Here is an 18,491-nt window from a genome sequence, read left to right as displayed (position 1 = left end):
ACTTTTGATTGGGCAAATCGTAGAAAAGAAAAAGATTTAACCAAATTATCATTTTGTTTTACTACTACTGAAGAGTACGAAATAAAGGCTTCAGAGCTCAGCGAGCAATTTAATAACGCGAAAACGATCCAAGGAACCCAAAAATTTCACTGTTTCATTCCATTGTCGGAAAATAAAATTAAAGCAAAACTATACTCAAACTGTGCTGATAATAATTCAAAAGTGTTCGATATTTTAAAAAATTTGAATAAAAAAAAAAAAATAAGTATTAATAAACTGTTTTCATGATATCATAACCCATACCAAAATTCAAACCCAAAACTCTTAGAGTTTCTATAACAACATTGTGTAACTGCCACATTTAATTTAATACTTAGGATAATATTAATTCATTTTTATTTATTTATACATATAATATTTATACATATAATATACATAATATCGATGAATACATAAATATGGCATATCATACAAACAACTTGTTTAACTCACGCAAGGCCCTTAACAATAAAATCAGCATCAAACTGCGATTCTTGAAAAAAAAAAAATACACGGAAATTTTTTTTTGTTTACTATATGTGAAAATTGTGAAATGTTTGAAATGTCATAACTTTTTGTTTATTAGTTTACCATCACCAAATTTTTATGGTAGATAGCTAATATAATGGACCGTTTTCCTAAAAAATTACGTTCGAAAAAGATAGGGTTTTGAGATATTTGAGTTTTTGTGACAAAAATGATATTTTTAAAGGCAAAACAATTTTTTTTTACTGTGCACATTTTCTTAAGAATCACCATTTAGTTGTCTAACTTTGCTGAAAAAATCATAACAATCGAACATTCCGTTTTTGCTGTGCAGCTTTTTAAATATTTTGAACCATTTTCACATACACCCTTTTGAAAAGTTAGTCGTGACTCAATATGAAGATTTGATATCGAAAAATGACGATTTAGATGAAATTGAAAAACTGTGCAAAGTTTCAACTCAATAGAAAATCATGAATTAAAAATTTTCTTAAATTTTGATGCTGTTGCTTGGAATCGCTCTATAAGAACCTACCAAAAGCTGCTTAAGAAATAGGCATATGCGAGAATGCTAGATTCTTATACAAATATTGTATGAGACCTTGCTATTTTGAAAGCTTTTCTTACAATATGTTTTTGCGAGCGTACATTTTTTGTATAAGAATCTAGCAATTTTGCACATGCCCAGTTCTTTTACAGGTTTTGGTAGGTTCTTATACAGATTTGTTAGAAAATCTAACAGTTGCTGGTTGGGATTTTAAGTTGAATCCTGTAGGATGTCGGATCAAGTCCTATAAGATTTTGAGTCGAATCACATAGAATTTCGAGTCGAATCTGGTAGGATTTCAAGTCCAATCTCGTCGAAATAAGAATCGTATCCCGTCGGATTTTGTGTTTATTTACTTCTAGTTTTGAGTCCAATAGAGTAAAGCGGGGCAAGTTTGCGCACCTAACTGTTGCCTTAGAATAACTTTTGATAGGAATGCTTTCAAAGTTGGACTTAGCAACCAGTATGTTCCCTATAATAATGACTTCAAAACTTCTTCAGACAGCTAATAAATTTCATTTGAGAGAGTTTTATAAAGAAAATCAAATGCTAACACTCACCGCGTGTCGCAGGTAGGGGTAGGTGTGCGCATTGCTCGGGGCAAGTGTGCGCACGGGAAGAATTTGCTGATTGCCTAAATTCAATGCGACAGTTTTCTTTCCGTGTTCAATAATGTTAAAAAGCAGCTATTAATGAATCATTTGGTTATGGTTATGCCCAGCTAGATCCCTGCTCTTTGAATTGTTGGCCCTTTATCCTAAAAAATGTAATTATTGTAAATCAAGACAAAATTTTCAAAACGACTTATCTGCTTTTGTAAACAAAGATTCTAACGACGATTTGACGAATCTGATAGCTCTCCCACGTAAACCAACACCAACAATAGGTAGGTGAAGGTTTCCGCTACCTGTTGATGGTGTTGGTTTGCGTGGGATAGCTATCAGATTCGTCAAATCTTCGTTTGATTCTTTGTTTACAAAAGCAGATAAGTCGTTTTGAAAATTTTGTCTTGAAATATTTTCAAGATTGTTGGTAACTACCCGAAATATAGCAATTCAAAAACGCCGTATCCTAATGGAACTATCAATTCTATACTTTCGCCTCTAATTCTATCATGAACATGTACGTCCAAGTTTGGAAGATGATATTAGCATTTCCATATCATTGTAAATCGTTTAACTTCACGTAGAAGTAACACACACGAAATCATTAATTTAGAATTCAAAAACGTTTGAACGCTTAAGGGTGCGCGTAATTTTTCTAATAGATCTTTTTTTTTAACAAAAATCTATTAACTTGTCAAAAAAAAACAAATCGATACTACTAGTTTTGCTATTCAAACAATCACTACAAGTAATAGTGTTTAAAATAGTGAATCATTAAACTGGTGAGATCGTAAAAACAATATATTCAAAAAGTATATCAAAACTGCTGAGAATGGGTCACCGTTTTAACTACATAGAATACTTGTAGAATAGATTTTCGATAGCGAAAAAAATCAAATTGCTGCCATTTCTTCATTTTATCTCGTATTGGCCTGGTTTTATCACCGTTCTACTCGTACGGATCTCAGAATTCAGAATACATGTTGAGATAGGTGATGTGTTGCATTAAATTTGACCATAACTTCATTTTTAGGCAATATAAGTCCTACAAAGTGTCGCTTTTATCGTCTCTATTCATACGTTTTCGGTAGATTTGTATGAAGGGTTTAAATCAGAACCAAAAAACATGGTGATACTTGTTCAAGAAAAGGCCAACAACAGGTTTCTTTGAAGTGAACCTTTGGGAACCGGTCCTGAAATGGCCAGTTAAATATTTTCACTACATATTAGCAATTATTAGGAAGTTTTCTAACTTCAGCTTTTTGCAAGAAAAGTGGAATTACGACATCCGGATATGCATCTGGGGTCAGTCTGGGGTCTAAGGCAATTTAGGAAAACCTCCGGAAAAAATCGACCATTTTCGAAATGTCACAAACTATGGCAAAGTAAGCATCAAACTTAAGCATTTTGCAAGACAAGTAGAATGATGACATGCGGATAAGATTTTGGGGACATTGGTCACCATGGAGTAAGTTCGGAGACCCTTAGGAAGCATCAAAATCGGCCATTTTTTAAATGTCACAATCTATGGCAACATGGGTATCAAACTTCAGCATTTTGCAAGACAAGTAGGATGATGAAATCGGGATAAGATTCTGGGGACTTTGACCACCCTGGAGTAAGTTCCAAGGTCCTTCGGAAGCACCAAATCGGCCATTTTCGAAATACCACAATTTAATACCTATTTCGGACTCTCTTAGTGTGGCCAATATCACCGGAAACATTTGGGTAGAATTATGTCGAATTTTGAATCGAATCCAGTCAGATCTAGTATAGATCAAATCCCGTTTGATTTCGAGTCGTATCATGTAGGATTACAATCCCGTCGGATTCAAATCGAAAAAGGTAAAGTTTTGAGTCGAATCCCGTATGATTTTGAGTCGAATTTCGAGTCGGGTTTCGAATTGAATCATGTCAAATTGAATCTAATCTAATCAAATCTAATCAAATCTAATATTTGGAGTCGAATCATATCGCATTTCTAGTCGACTGCCATTCGATTTTAAATTGCATCCCAACGGATTTCGAGTCGAATCATGTCACATTTTGTGTCGAATGCTGTCGAATTTCGACTCGAATCCTGTCGCATTTCGAGTCGAATCCCGAAGGATTTTGAGTCGAATCGTGTCGGATTTCATGTCAGATCTAATCGAATCCCGTCATATTTCGAGTCGAATCATGTCGCATTTTTAGTCGACTGCCGTCAGATTTCGAGTCGAATCCCAACGGATTTTTAGTTTAATTCCGTCGATTTTCGAGTTGAATAATGCCGGATGTCCGATCTAATCAAATCTCGTCATATTTCGAGTCGAATTATGTCGCATTTCGAGTCGACTGCCATCAGATTTCGAACTGCATCCCAACGGATTTCAAGTCGAATCATGTTACATTTAGAGTCGAATGCTGTCGGATTTCGAGTCGAATTCCGTCGCATTTAGAGTTGAATCCCGTAGGATTTTGAGTCGAATCATGTCAGATATCGAATTGAATCTTGTCAGATGTAATTGAATTCCGTCTGATTTCGAGTCGAATCATGTCGCAATTCGAGTCGACTGTCATTAGACTTCTAATTGAATCGCAACGGATTTCGAGTTGAATCATGTCACATTTAAAGTCGAATCACGTCGCATTTCGAGTCGAATCTCGTTGGATTTTGAGTCGAATTATGTCGGATTTCGAATCGAAACATTGAGTTGAATCATGTCACAACGAGTTGAATCATGTCGTTAGATTTCGAGTCGAATCCCGTCGTATTACGAGTCATATCCCGTTGGATTCGAATCAAATCCTCTAATGTTTCGAGTCGAATCTAGTAGGATTTTGAGGATTTCAATTGCCGTCAGATTTTGATTCTCATGCCAACGGATTTCTAGCCAAATTGCGTTGACTTTCGAGTCGAATCATGTATGATTTCAATCCCATCGGATTCGAATCGAATTCCGTAAGGTTTCGAGTCGAATCTCGTAAGATTTTGAGTCGAATCATGTCGGATTTCACATCGAATCATGTCAGAACTAATCAAAACCCGTCTGATTTCGAGTTGAATTCCCTCTAATGTGACGAATCCAATCATGTCGCATTCAAAGTAGAATGCTTTTAGATTTTGAATCGACTCACGTCGCATTTTGAGTCAAATTTCTTAAGATTACAAGTCGAATCCCGTAGCATTTTTAATCGAATCATGTCGGATTTCAAATCCAATCATGTCGAATCTAATCAAATACCGTCTGATTTCGAGTCGAATCATGTTGTATTCAGAGTCGAATTTCGAGTCGAATCCCATCGCATTACGAGTCAAATCCCGTTGGATTCGAATCAAATCCCGTAAAAACTGGATTTCGAGTCGACTGCCGTCAGATTTCGAGTCGAATCTCAACAGATTTCGAGTCGAATCATGTCGCATTTCGAGTCGAATGCTGTCGGATTCCGAGTCGACTCCCGTCAAATTTCGAGTCATATTCCTTAAGATTTTGAGTCGAATCATGTTGGGTTTCGAATTGTCGAGTCTAATAAAATACCGTCTAATTTCGAGTCGAATCACGTAGCATTCAGAGTCAGATGATTTCGAGTCGAATCCCGTCGTATTACGAGTCATATCCCGTTGGATTCGAATCAAATCCCGTAAAAATTCGAGTGGTGTTTCGTAGGATTTTGAGTCGAATTGAGTCGTATTATGTCAGATCTAATCGAATCCCATCTTATTTCGAGTTGAATAATGAAGGATTTTAATCCCGTCGGATTCGAGTCGAAGCCCATATGGTTTCAAGTCGAATCCCGAAGGAATTTGAGTAGTACCATCACCGACAAACCAACGTGCCTTCCCATATACAGTTCTTCAAGTTTCTTGGCAATTACTCTTCTTTCATTACAAAGCTCCATCTTTGCGATGGTTTACACAACAGCTCTTACAAGTGTGCGGGCAAAGTTAGTCATGTACTCTTTAATTTATTTCATCAGCTCCCACATAATAATCAATATTCGATATTTTAAATATCAAGAATTTTATGATAGGATTCGTTCGCCAAATGAAAAACATTCGACTTTCGAAAATGTGTGTAATGATCGTGAAGTCTTCAATGTTGATTTAAACATCAAGAAAGATTTTTAATTACTTGGCTATTTTTTTTTCTACATCGCTGTGTTGATTGTTTGAAACGTGCGTTGACGTCGAGCAGCGTTAATGTCAGTAATGACAGAACGAGTTACTACACTCGGAGTAAAACGATTGTATTATTTTTTGCCAATTTTGGAATCAGAGAGGCCCGTCGGTTTTACGGTGGTACCATGTTGAATTTTGGAGCCCTCCTTAGCTGTGCAGTAAGATGCGCGGCTACGAATCAAGACCATGCTGAGAGTGGCTATGGCCGATTGGCCGGTGCCGGTCTAGACAATTTTCGAATTGGAAATTGTCTCGACTTCCCTGGGCATAAAAGTATCATCGTGTTAGCCTCATGATATACGAATGCAAAATGGTAACTTTGCTTAGAAACCTCGCAGTTAATAACTCTGGAAGTGCTTAATGAACACTAAGCTGCGGGGCGGCAATGTCCCAGTATGGGGATGTAATGCCAATAAGAAGAAGAAGAAGATGCCGTCGGATTTCGAGTCGAATTCCGTCGCATTTTGAGTCGATTTTCGTATGGTATTGAGTCGAATCATATCGGATTTAAAATCGAATCTTGTCAGATCTAATTAAATCCCGTCATATTTCGAGTCGAATCATGTCGCATTTCGAGTCAAATGCCGTCGGATTCCGAGTCGAAACCCGTCGCATTACGAGTCAAATCTCGTATGATTTTGAGTCAAATCATGTTGGATTTCGAGTCGAATGATGTCACATTTCTAGTCGACTGCCATCTGATTTCGAATTGCATCCCAACGGATTTCGAGTCGAATCATGTCACATTGAGAATCGAATCCTGTCGAATTTCTAGTCGAATCCCGTAGGACTTTGAGTCGAATTCCTGTCAGATCTTATCGAATTCCGTCTGATTTCGAATCGAATCATGTAAGATTTCAGTCCCGTAAGGTTTCTAGTCGAATCCCGAATGATTTTGAGTCGAATAATGTCGGATTTCGAATCGAATCATGTCCGATCCAATCAAATCCCGTATGATTTCGAGTCGAATCATGTCGGATTTCTAGTCGACTGCCATCAGATTCCGAATTGCATCTCAACGGATTTCGAGTCGAATCATATCACATTTAGAGTCGAATGCTGTCGGATTTCGAGTTGAATTCCGTAGGATTTTGAGTCGAATCTTGTCGCATTTTGAGTCGACTGCCATCATATTTCGAATTGAATTCCAACGGATTTCGAGTCGAACCATGTCACATTTAGAGTCATATGCCGTCGGATTTCGAGTCGAATTCCGTCGCATTTTGAGTCGATTCTCGTAGGGTATTGAGTCGAATCATGTCGGATTTCAAATCGAATCTTGTCAGATCTAATCAAATCCCGTCATATTTCGAGTCGAATCATGTCGCATTTCGAGTCAAATTCCTTCGGATTCCGAGTCAAATCCCGTCGCATTACAAGTCAAATCTCGTATGATTTAGAGTCAAATCATGTTGGATCTCGAGTCGAATGATGTCACATTTCTAGTCGACTGCCATCTGATTTCGAATTGCATCCCAACGGATTGCGAGTCGAATCATGTCACATTGAGAATCGAATCAAGTCGGATTTCGTGACCAATCCCGTAGGATTTTGAGTCGAATTCCTGTCAGATATTATCGAATTCCGTCTGATTTATAATAGAATCATGTAAGATTTCAATCCCGTAAGGTTTCTAGTCGAATCCCGAATGATTTTGAGTCGAATAATGTCGGATTTCGAATCGAATCATGTCCGTTCTAATCAAATCCCGTATGACTTCGAGTCGAAGCATGCAGGATTTCAATCCCGTCGGATTCGAATCGAATATCGTAAGGTTCCGAGTCCAATCCCGAACAAAGTTAGAGTCGCATCATCGAATCCCGTCATATTTTGAATCGAATCATGTCGCATTTCGAGTCAAATGCCGTCAGATTTTGAGTCGAATCATGTCGGATTTCGTGTCGAATCATATCTAGTCGACTGCCATCAGATTCCGAATTGCAACTCAACGGATTTCGAGTCGAATCATATCACATTTAGAGTCGACTGCTGTCGGATTTCGAGTTGAATTCCGTAGGATTTTGAGTAAAATCTTGTCGCATTTTGAGTCGACTGCCATCATATTTCGAATTGAATTCCAACGGATTTCGAGTCGAACCATGTCACATTTAGAGTCATATGCCGTCGGATTTCGAGTCGAATTCCGTCGCATTTTGAGTCGATTCTCGTAGGGTATTGAGTCGAATCATGTCGGATTTCAAATCGATTCTTGTCAGATCTAATCAAATCCCGTTATATTTCGAGTCGAATCATGTCGCATTTCGAGTCAAATGTCGTCAGATTTTGAGTCGAATCATGTCGGATTTCGTGTCGAATCATGTCACATTTCGAGTCGACTGCCATCAGATTTCGAATTGCATCCCAACGGATTTCGAGTCGAATCATGTCACAATGAGAGTCGAATCCTGTCGAATTTCGAGTCGAATCCCGTAGGATTTTGAGTCGAATTCCTGTCATATCTTATCGAATTCCGTCTGATTTCGAATCGAATCATGTAAGATTTCAATCCCGTAAGGTTTCTAGTTGAATCATATAGGATTTTAATCCCGTCGGATTCGAATTGAATCTCGTAAGGTTGCGAGTCCGATCCCGAACAAAGTTAGAGTCGCATCGTGTCGGATTTCGAATCGAATCTTGTCAGATCTAATCAAATCCCGTCATATTTCGAGTCGAATCATGTCGCATATCGAGTCGACTGCCGTCAGATTTTGAGTCGAATTATGTCGCATTTCGAGTCAAATGCCGTCAGATTTTGAGTCGAATTTCGTGTCGAATCATGTCACATTTCGAGTCGACTGTCATCAGATTTTGAATTGCATTCCAACGGATTTTGAGTCGAATCATGTCACAATGAGAGTCGAATCCTGTCGAATTTCAGTCGAATCCTGTCAGATCTTATCGAAATCCGTCTGATTTCGAATTGAATAATGTAAGATTTCAATCCTGTAAGGTTTCTAGTCGAATCCCGAATGATTTTGAGTCGAATAATGTCGGATTTCGAATCGAATCATGTCAGATCTTATCAAATCACGTATGATTTCGAGTCGAATCATGTCGGATTTCTAGTCGACTGCCATCAGATTTCGAATTGCATCTCAACGGATTTCGAGTCGATTCATATCACATTTAGAGTCGAATGCTGTCGGATTTCGAGTCAAATCCCGTAGGATTTTGAGTCGAATCATGTCGGATTTCGAATCGAATCTTGTCAGATCTAATCGAATCCCGTCTGGTCTGATTTCGAGTCGAATCATGTCGCATTTCGAGTCGACTGCCGTCGGATTCCGAGTCGAAACCCGTCGCATTACGAGTCAAATTCCGAATGATTTTCAGTCGAATCATGTTGGATTTCGAGTCGAATGATGTCACATTTCTAGTCGACTGCCATCTGATTTCGAATTGCATCCCAACGGATTGCGAGTCGAATCATGTCACATTGAGAATCGAATCCTGTCGAATTTCGAGTTGAATCCCGTAGAATTTTGAGTCGAATTCCTGTCAGATCTAATCGAATTCTGTCTGATTTCGAGTTGAATCGTGTAAGATTTTAATCCGGTAAGGTTTCGAGTCGAATCCGGAAGGAATTTGAGTCGAATCATGTCAGATTACGAATCAAATCACGTCATATTTCAAGTCAAATCATGTCCCAGTTTGAGTCGACTGCCATCAGATTTCGAATTGCATCCGAAGGGATTTCGAGTCGAATCATATCACATTTAGAGTATAATGCTGTTGGATTTTGAGTCAAATCCCGTCGCATTTCAAGTCAAATTCTTCAAGATTTCGAGTCAAATCCCGTAGGATTTTGAGTCGAATCATGTCAGATCTAATCAAATCCCGTCCGATTTCGAGTCGAATATCGTCGGCTTTCTAATCGAATTCCATCATATTTCAAGTCAAATCATGTCGCATTTCGAGTCGAATAATGCATCCAGTCATACGAAGAATCGTATCCCTTCGTATTTCGTGTCAAATTTCGACCTATTTTGAGTCCAATTCCTGCGGAATTTGAGTTCAATCCCGTCCGATTTCCAGTCTAATCTCGTTGGGCTTCGAATCGAACTCTTTTAGATGTCAGGTCGGAATCCGCTGAGTTTTGAGTTAAATCTCGTATGATTTCGAGTCGAATTCTGATTCCAATCATGTCACATTTCGAATCGAATGTTCTCGGATTTCGAGTTGAATTTCGGCGGGCTTCGAATCTAATCATGTCACATTTCGAGTCGAATCCCGACGGATTTCTAGCCAAATTCCTTAAGATTTCGAGCGAATCCCATAGGATTTTAAGTCGAATCATGTCGCATTTCGAGTCGAATAAAGCATCCCGTCATATAAAAAATCGTATCCCTTCCTATTTTGTGTCAAATTTCGTCCTATTTTGAGTCTAATACCTGCGTAATTTAAGGTTTAATTCAATCCCGTCAGATTTTGAGTCTAATCCCATCTGATTTCGTCGAGTTCCGTCGGATTTCGAATCGAGCTCCTCTAGATGTCAGATCGGATTCCGCAGAATTTCGAGTTAAATCCCGTATGATTTCGTCCAATTATGTCGGATTTCGAATCAAATGCTGTCGGATTTCCGTCTCCTATAGAATTTCTAGTCGAATCTCTTTGAATTTCTTGACAGAGTCGAGTCCCGTCGGATTTCGAGTCGCCTCCCGTTGGATTTCGGGTCAAATCTCGTCGGATTTCTTGACAAACCATGTCGGATTTTAAGTCTAGTCTCGTCGGATGTGGACTCAAATCCCGTCGGAATTTGATTTGAATCTCGTCGCATTGAGAGACGAATTCCGTTGAATATCGAGTTAATACCATGTCGGATTTCGACTTTCGTGTTAAATTGCGTTCCATTTTTATTTCCGTCAGAATTTGAGTCGAATCCCGTCGGAGTTCAAATCCAATTCTGTCGGATTTTAAATCTATTCCTGTTTGATTTCAATCCTGTAAAATGTCTTTTTAAATCTCTTCGGATTCCTTATCAAACCCCGTCGATTTTCAAGTCGAATTCCGTTGAATTTCGAGTCCACTTCCGTCAAATTTCGAGTCAATTCCCGTAAGATTTAGATTCGAATCATGCCGGAGCTCGAGTCAAATTCCTTTGGATTTTGAATCAAATTCTATTCACTTTTTAGAATCCCGTAGAAATTTGAGTAGTTTCATGTCTGATGTCGGATCCAATCATGTCGGATTTTGAGTAGAATTCCTTCGGATTTCAAGTCAAATCCCGTTGAATTTCGAATCGAATCCCGTTGGATTTCATGTCAAATCCTGTCGGATTTCGAGTCAAATACTGACGGATTTTAAAATGATTCAATCCGGTCGTTGAATTCCGTCGGCTTTTTATTTATACCGCTAAATTTCGAATCTAATTCTATAGAACTTCGAGTGAGATTTTTATTACACTTTTGTCGGATTTCTTGTCGAATCTCGCAAGATTCCGTTGAATTCCGTTAGTTACCAGTTGAATCCCCAAAAAAATTTAATCGAATGCCGTTGGATTTCGGGTCGAAATCTAAAGCGTGTTCAAATTGTAGATCAAACGAAATCGAATCCAACTCAAATCGAACCCGCATCGAAATCTTATTAAAATCAAATCGATATCGTTTCAAAATCACATTTATGTCATTTCGAAATTGAATCGAAGTTGAATCGAATTGAATGAAGATTTGAAATAAATCGATCCGGAATGGAAATGGAATTGCAATCTATTCAAAATCGATTGGAAACCGAATCAAAATCGAATTGAAATCGAAATCGAATCGAATTCAAATCAAATCAAAATCAAATCAGAATTCAAATCGAATCAAAATAAAATAGAAAACGTAGTGCAATATAATTAAAAACGGATTGACGAATCAAAATCGAATAGAAATTGAATCGAAGTCTAACCGAAATTGAATAGGAAGTAAATTGACTTCGAAATCAGAATCGAAATCGAATAGGAAGTAAATTGAATTCGAAATCATTCGATTATATTTCGATTTGATTCCGATTTCGAATCAATTCGAATCATTCGAATTTTTATTTTTATTTCGCTTTGATTTTGATTTATTTTGAATCAACTTCGATTGATTTTTTATTTGAATACGATTCACTTTTTAATTGTTTTTAAAACGATTTCGATTCGAATTTGGATTTGGTTTTGAATCAATTTCGATTCGATTACTATGCGATTTCAAATCGATCTGGATTTCAATACGATTTTGATTCGATTTGTTTTCGATCAGATTTTGATTTGATCCCGGTTACAGTCTATTTCTTGTCGAATCCCGCAAGATTTCTAGTTGAATCCCAATTTTTTTTTAATCGAGTACCGTTTGATTTCATGTCGAATCTAATCGGATTTTGAGACAAATCCCGTCGGATTTCAAATCAAACCGTTAGCATTTCGAGTCGAATCTTGTCGGATATTGGGTTGAATTACGTAGGATTTTGATTCGAACCCCGTCGAATTTCGAATTGAATCCCGTAAGATTTGAGTCGAATTCAGTTGGATTGCGAGTTGATTCCCGTCGGGTTTTGAGTCATATCACGTAGGGTTTAAGGTTTAAGGTCGAGCCTTAAAATTAACTTAAAATTTAAATTTGCTTCACAAAGGATTTCCTGTTGAATCTCGTCGAATTCCGAGTGGAAACCCGTCGGATTTCTAATTGAATCATGTCTGATTTCGAATCCCATCGAGTCGTTTTCCGTGGAATTTTGAAACAAATCGTGTAGGACTTTTTATTCGCCTCCCGTAGGATTTCAAGTCGAATCATGTTGGATTTCGAGTCCAATTTGGATTTTTAATTGAATCCCGTAGAATTTCGATTCTTTTTGATTATCATATCGTAGCATTCTACCGGAGTCCACCAAATCCATGAGGTTTGGAAGGGAACTACAAACACTTGTCTTTCACAGCGGAGTCCTGTGGAAAAGTGAGATGAATTTGAAAGGTTTAGATTTTCAACTTGAATCTCGAATTGTATTGTTTTAAGCAATTTTGAGAATTATTGTTTAGCAAAAGAAAACCTATGCCACAATCAAATTCGATATTTTGATATCAATTTTCATTCCGCTGTGCAATCCTCACTTGTTAGATTAACTCCACCATCCCTAAACCTCTTTGCACATGTGATGCTCCGAATAATGCCATTTTATCATTTATTTTGCACCTTCACAATAACTCGCGGCTCGTTTAAATTCTGCACTCCCTCGCGTTCCCTTTCAACATCCGAACACACCCACCCACCATCGCTGGCTGTGTCGCTCCTCTCCCCGTTCCGAAACGCGGCAATGAAGCGCTGCCGGTGGTGGGTTATGCTAATTTTCTGCAACATTGCGCGCGTATTTCAAAAGCAGTCAACACCAGAAGAACTGCATTGAATGCCGTTTTCCTTCGCCCTCCATCCGATCTCCACGTGGCCTGCATTCCAAGCACTTCCACAAATCTTCCCGAAATAATAAAAACAGATCTTCGCGAGCATAAAAAAATGTATTCAATATTCAACACCTCGCTAGCGCGCGCTCCATCTCTTTGGCATGGCCGCCCTTCCTCCATACCCATGCAAGTGGAAGTGATCGTTCTTACCCGGTAGCTCGGTAGCATCTCACATGGCAGTAGCAAAAGCAGCATCCAGCAGCAGTAGCAGCGGCACATCTCTCCGTCACCAGTGCCAGTTCTTTGCGATCGCGAATATCACTGTGGCAGAGCGCAATTTCAACTATCCTACCGAGAATGCCGCGCGCACGATCCTACGACATGGAAAGAACGGAGGTTGGGGTCGGTGGAAACGCGAAAGCTTTTTATTTGGGCCGCCCGAAGACGACCTCGGGGCAAAAAGGTGTTAAAATGGGTCTGCTCCGTCGTCAAGAAGATGTACCGCCCTGCGTCTACCCAAGCGGCTTTCGATGTTGGTTGATTTTTTGTCGGTTTTTGTAAAAGTTTTTTGTGGGAAGGAGTTCTCAAATATGAAAAAAAGGTTGAAATTGATTTATGTGCTTTGTGTTGATGGTTTTAGTACATACAATGAAGATTAGTTTAATGATTGTAGATCACCCGACACCAAATCAAGAAACGTCGGTTGTTTACTGGGAGGGACATTGAGAAACACTGGACTGTCGAGATGACACAGTCCCGCGGAGAATCATCGGGTGGTTGGCGCAGGGAGAATTATGTGCAGATGAGAAACATATGTTCAAACATAAATTCACACTTTCGCGAACGTCTGAAAAGGGTTCCGCATGGGACATGCGGACAAGGGTCACACCCGATCGTTTGTGGCAATTTTGTTCGGGAAAGGGCAAATGTAAAGCGCTTGTAAATTCGCCCAAAAAAATGTCTGGAAATAGTTTAACTAACCCACATCCCATTTTCTCCCTCTCTCTTTCCAGGCCTATGAACTTTCCACCCTGACAGGCACGCAAGTGATGCTGCTGGTGGCCTCCGAGACTGGTCACGTGTACACGTTCGCGACGCGCAAGCTGCAACCGATGATCACGTCGGAAGCGGGCAAAGCGCTCATCCAGACCTGCCTGAACTCGCCGGATCCCCCGACGGGGTCCAGCGGCGATCAGCGGATGTCTGCCACCGGGTTCGAGGAAACCGAACTCAGCTACAACATCGGCGACGAAGATTCGAAAGTAAGGCAGCTAGTTTACGGCCACGGGCACCACGGGCACGCTCATCTCGGCCACCCGCAAACCGGCCACTACGGGCTGGACCAAAGTCTGATGCAGCAGCCCTACCCGGTCAGCGGGCAGGGTTCGCCGTTGTCCCACGCGCAGTCCTACCCGCCGCACTCGGGCCATTCGCACCATTCGCACATCCCGCACCACTCGCACACGGCGCACATGAGCCACGCGCACGCGCAACGGTAGTCCCCTTTTCCGGTGCGTGGCGTGCCGCTCGGGTGCAACTAATTCCTCCAAAGCAGGGTTTTCGTTTCGATTTATTATGCTTTATTTTATTGTTACTTATGATAGATTAATGTTTGTATGAGTTAGCGGGAAGTTCGTTCGAATCATTGATTCTGAGTGACAAGCTCTGAATGGGGATAAGGGAGTTATTTGTTCAAATTGTTGTGGAAGTCAAAATGGTTTTGAATCGAAACAAAATTGGAGTTGAAACGGAATTAAATTGAAATCAAATCAATATTGAATCGAAAATTGAACAGAATCAAATCGAAATTTATTCTGATCATAATTTAAACAACAATGTTTTAAGACCACGAGTTGCATGTGCACATCATGTGAAAAATTATATTTGAAGAATGCATTGATGGGACTTGAATACATGACTCTCAGTACGCCATACTGAAGCTTACTTTAACTTAGCTACGACGGATTGGAAATAAATTGATACGGAGTCGAATGGAAAATGAAACAAAATCGAATAGACATCGAATTGAAATCGGAATCGAATTGAAATCAAATCGAATCAAAACCAAATCAATATTCAAGTGGAATTTAAATAAAATCCAAAACGAGCTGAAATATGATCAAAAACGTATCGACGAATCAAACTCGAATCGAATTTGAATCGAAATCGAATAGGAAATAAATCCAATTCGAAATCAGAATCGAATCGAATTGAAATCGAATGAAAATTGAAATAGAAACAAAATCGAAATCATAATTGCATCGATTCGATTCCGATTTCGTATCAATTTTTATTCGATTTCCCCTTGATTTTGATTCCTATTCAATTTCAAAACAATTTAATCTCTATTTGATTTAGCATCGATTCCGAATCAATTCCAATTTATTTTCGACTTCTATTCGTTTTCGATTCAGTTTTGATTCAATTTCGATTAATTTCCGTTCCGGTTTGAATTCGATTTCTTTTTAACTTCGAATGGTGCTAAAATTCGATTTCGATTCTATTTCGAATTTATTTCGATTTGAATTCTGACTTCAATTTGATTTCGATTTGATTCGATTACAATTTCGATTCAATTTCGATTCGATTTTATTTCGATTTCTGACTTCAATTTGATTTCGATTCGATTTCGATTTCTATTCCGATTCGATTTCAATTCCGATTCGATTTCGATTCCGATTCGATTTCGATTTAGATTAGATTTCGATTCCGATTCGATTTCCATTCGATTTCAATTCGATTTCGATTCGATTTCAATTCGATTTCGATTTGATTTCGATTCGATTTCGATTCGATCTCGATTCGATTTCGATTCGATTTCGATTCGACCTCGATTCGATTCCGATTCGATTTCGATTTGATTTCGATTCGATTTCGATACCATTTCGATTCGATTTCGATTCGATCTCGATTCGATTTCGATTTGATTCCGATTCGATTTCGATTTCAATTTCTATTCGTTTTCGATTCGATTAAGATTTCGTTTCAATATCGATTGGATTTCAATTTTGATTAATTTTTATTTCGATTCAATTTTGTTTCGATTCGATTTTGATTCGATTTCGATTCGAATTTGATTTATTTCGATTCGATTTCGATTCGATTACGATTCGATTACGATTCGATTTCGATTCGATTTCGATTTGATTTCAATTCGATTTCAATTGATTTCGGTTCGATTTCGATTCAATTTTGATTTTTTTTTCATTCGATTCCGATTTCATCTCGATTTTATTTCGATTCGATTCCGCTTCAAATTCGATTCGATTTTGATTTGATCAAATTCGATTCGATTTCGGTTTGATTTCGATTCGATTTGGATTCGATTTAGATTTGATTTGGATTCTATTTCGATTCGATTTCGATTTCATCTCGATTTTATTTCGATTGGATTTCGCTTCAAATTCGAATCGATTTCGATTTGATTTCGATTTTATCTCGATTCGATTTCGATTCGTTTTCGTTTCGATTTCGTTTCGATTTGTTTTCAAATCGATTTCGATTTGATTTCGATTCGATTCCGATTCGATTTCAATTCGATTTTGATTCGATTTCGATTCGATTTTTATTCGATTTCGATTCGATTTTCATTCGATTTCGATTCGATTTCTTTTTCGATTCGATTTTGATTTCAATTCAATTTCGATTAAATTTCTATTCGATTTCGATTCGATTTCGATCCGATTTCGATTAAGTTTTATTCGATTTCGATTCGATTTCATTATCGATCTAAATCTAAATTCGATTTCGATTTGATTTTGATTCGATTTCAATTCGATCTCGATTCGATTTCGATTCGATTTCGATTCGACCTCGATTCGATTTCAATTCGATTTCGATTTGATTTCGATTCGATTTCGATACGATTTCGATTCAATTTCCATTCGATTTAGATTCGATTTCGATTCGATTTCAATTCGATTTCGATTCGATTCCGATTTGATTTCGATTCGATTTCGATACCATTTCGATTCGATTTCGATTCGATTTCGATTTCAATTTCTATTCGTTTTCGATTCGATTAAGATTTCGTTTCAATATCGATTGGATTTCAATTTTGATTAATTTTTATTTCGATCCAATTTTGTTTCGATTCGATTTTGATTCGAATTCGATTTATTTCGATTCGATTTTGATTCGATTACGATTCAATTACGATTCGATTTTGATACGATTTCGATTGGATTTCAATTCGATTTCAATTGATTTCGGTTCGATTTCGATTCAATTTTGATTTTTTTTTATTCGATTCCGATTTCATCTCGATTTTATTTCGATTCGATTCCGCTTCAAATTCGATTCGATTTTGATTTGATTTCAATTTAATTCGATTCGATTTCAATTTGATTTCGAAATCATCTCGATTTTATTTCGATTCGATTTCGATTCAATATCGATTCAATTTTGATTCGATTTCTATTCGATTTCGATTTGATTGAGATTCCGATTCGATTACGATTTCTATTCGTTTTTGATTCGATTTAGATTTCGTTTCAATGTCGATTGGAGTTCGATTGGATTTCAATTTTGATTCAATTTTATTTCGATTTCGATTCGATTTCAATTAATTTCGGTTCTATTTGGATTCGATTAAGATTCGATTTCGATTCAACTTTGATTTTATTTCGAATCGATTTCGATTTCATCTTGATTTTATTTCGATTCGATTTCGCTTCAAATTCGATTCGATTTCGATTCGATTCCGATTTGATTTCGATTTCATCTCGATTTTATTTCGATTCGATTTCGATTCGAATTCAATTCTATTTCCATCGATCTCAGTTCAAATTCGATTCGATTTCGGTTTGATTTCGATTTGGATTCGATTTAGATTTGATTTGGATTCTATATCGATTCGATTTCGATTAGATTTCGATTTCATCTCGATTCTATTTCGATTGGATTTCGCTTCAAATTCAAATCGATTTCAATTTTATCTCAATTCGATTTCGATTTGATTTCGATTAGATTTCGATTCGTTTTCGAATCGATTTCGTTTCGATTTGTTTTCAAATCGATTTCGATTTGATTTCGATTCGATTCCGATTCGATTTCAATTCGATTTTGATTCGATTTCGATTCGATTTTTATTCGATTTCGATTCGATTTTCATTCGATTTCGATTCTATTCCGGTTCGATTTCTTTTTCGATCTAAATCGGTTTCGATTCGATTTTGATTTCAATTCAATTTCGATTTAATTTCTATTCGATTTCGATTCGATTTTGATTCGATTTCGATTAAGTTTTATTCGATTTCGATTAGATTTCATTATCGATCTAAATCTAGATTCGAT

The 18,491-nt window shown here is 37.8% G+C and overlaps 1 protein-coding gene across 8 annotated transcripts in view; it reads left to right on the top strand.

Moving 5' to 3' along the window:
* The window catches only part of LOC134224953 (serum response factor homolog), a 738,652-nt gene that overhangs the window by 69,963 nt on the left and 650,198 nt on the right, over positions 1–18,491 (top strand). For all 8 annotated transcript variants that reach the window (XM_062704629.1, XM_062704631.1, XM_062704633.1 and 5 more), the window contains exon 2: positions 14,210–14,458. In XM_062704629.1, the coding sequence (XP_062560613.1) occupies positions 14,210–14,458 (249 nt within the window). The remainder of the gene's footprint in view (positions 1–14,209; positions 14,459–18,491) is intronic.

This window comes from Armigeres subalbatus, chromosome 3 (genome assembly GCF_024139115.2).
Source record: "Armigeres subalbatus isolate Guangzhou_Male chromosome 3, GZ_Asu_2, whole genome shotgun sequence".
Taxonomy (NCBI): Eukaryota; Metazoa; Arthropoda; class Insecta; order Diptera; family Culicidae; genus Armigeres; species Armigeres subalbatus.
This window is presented reverse-complemented; position numbering and strand designations above follow the sequence as displayed.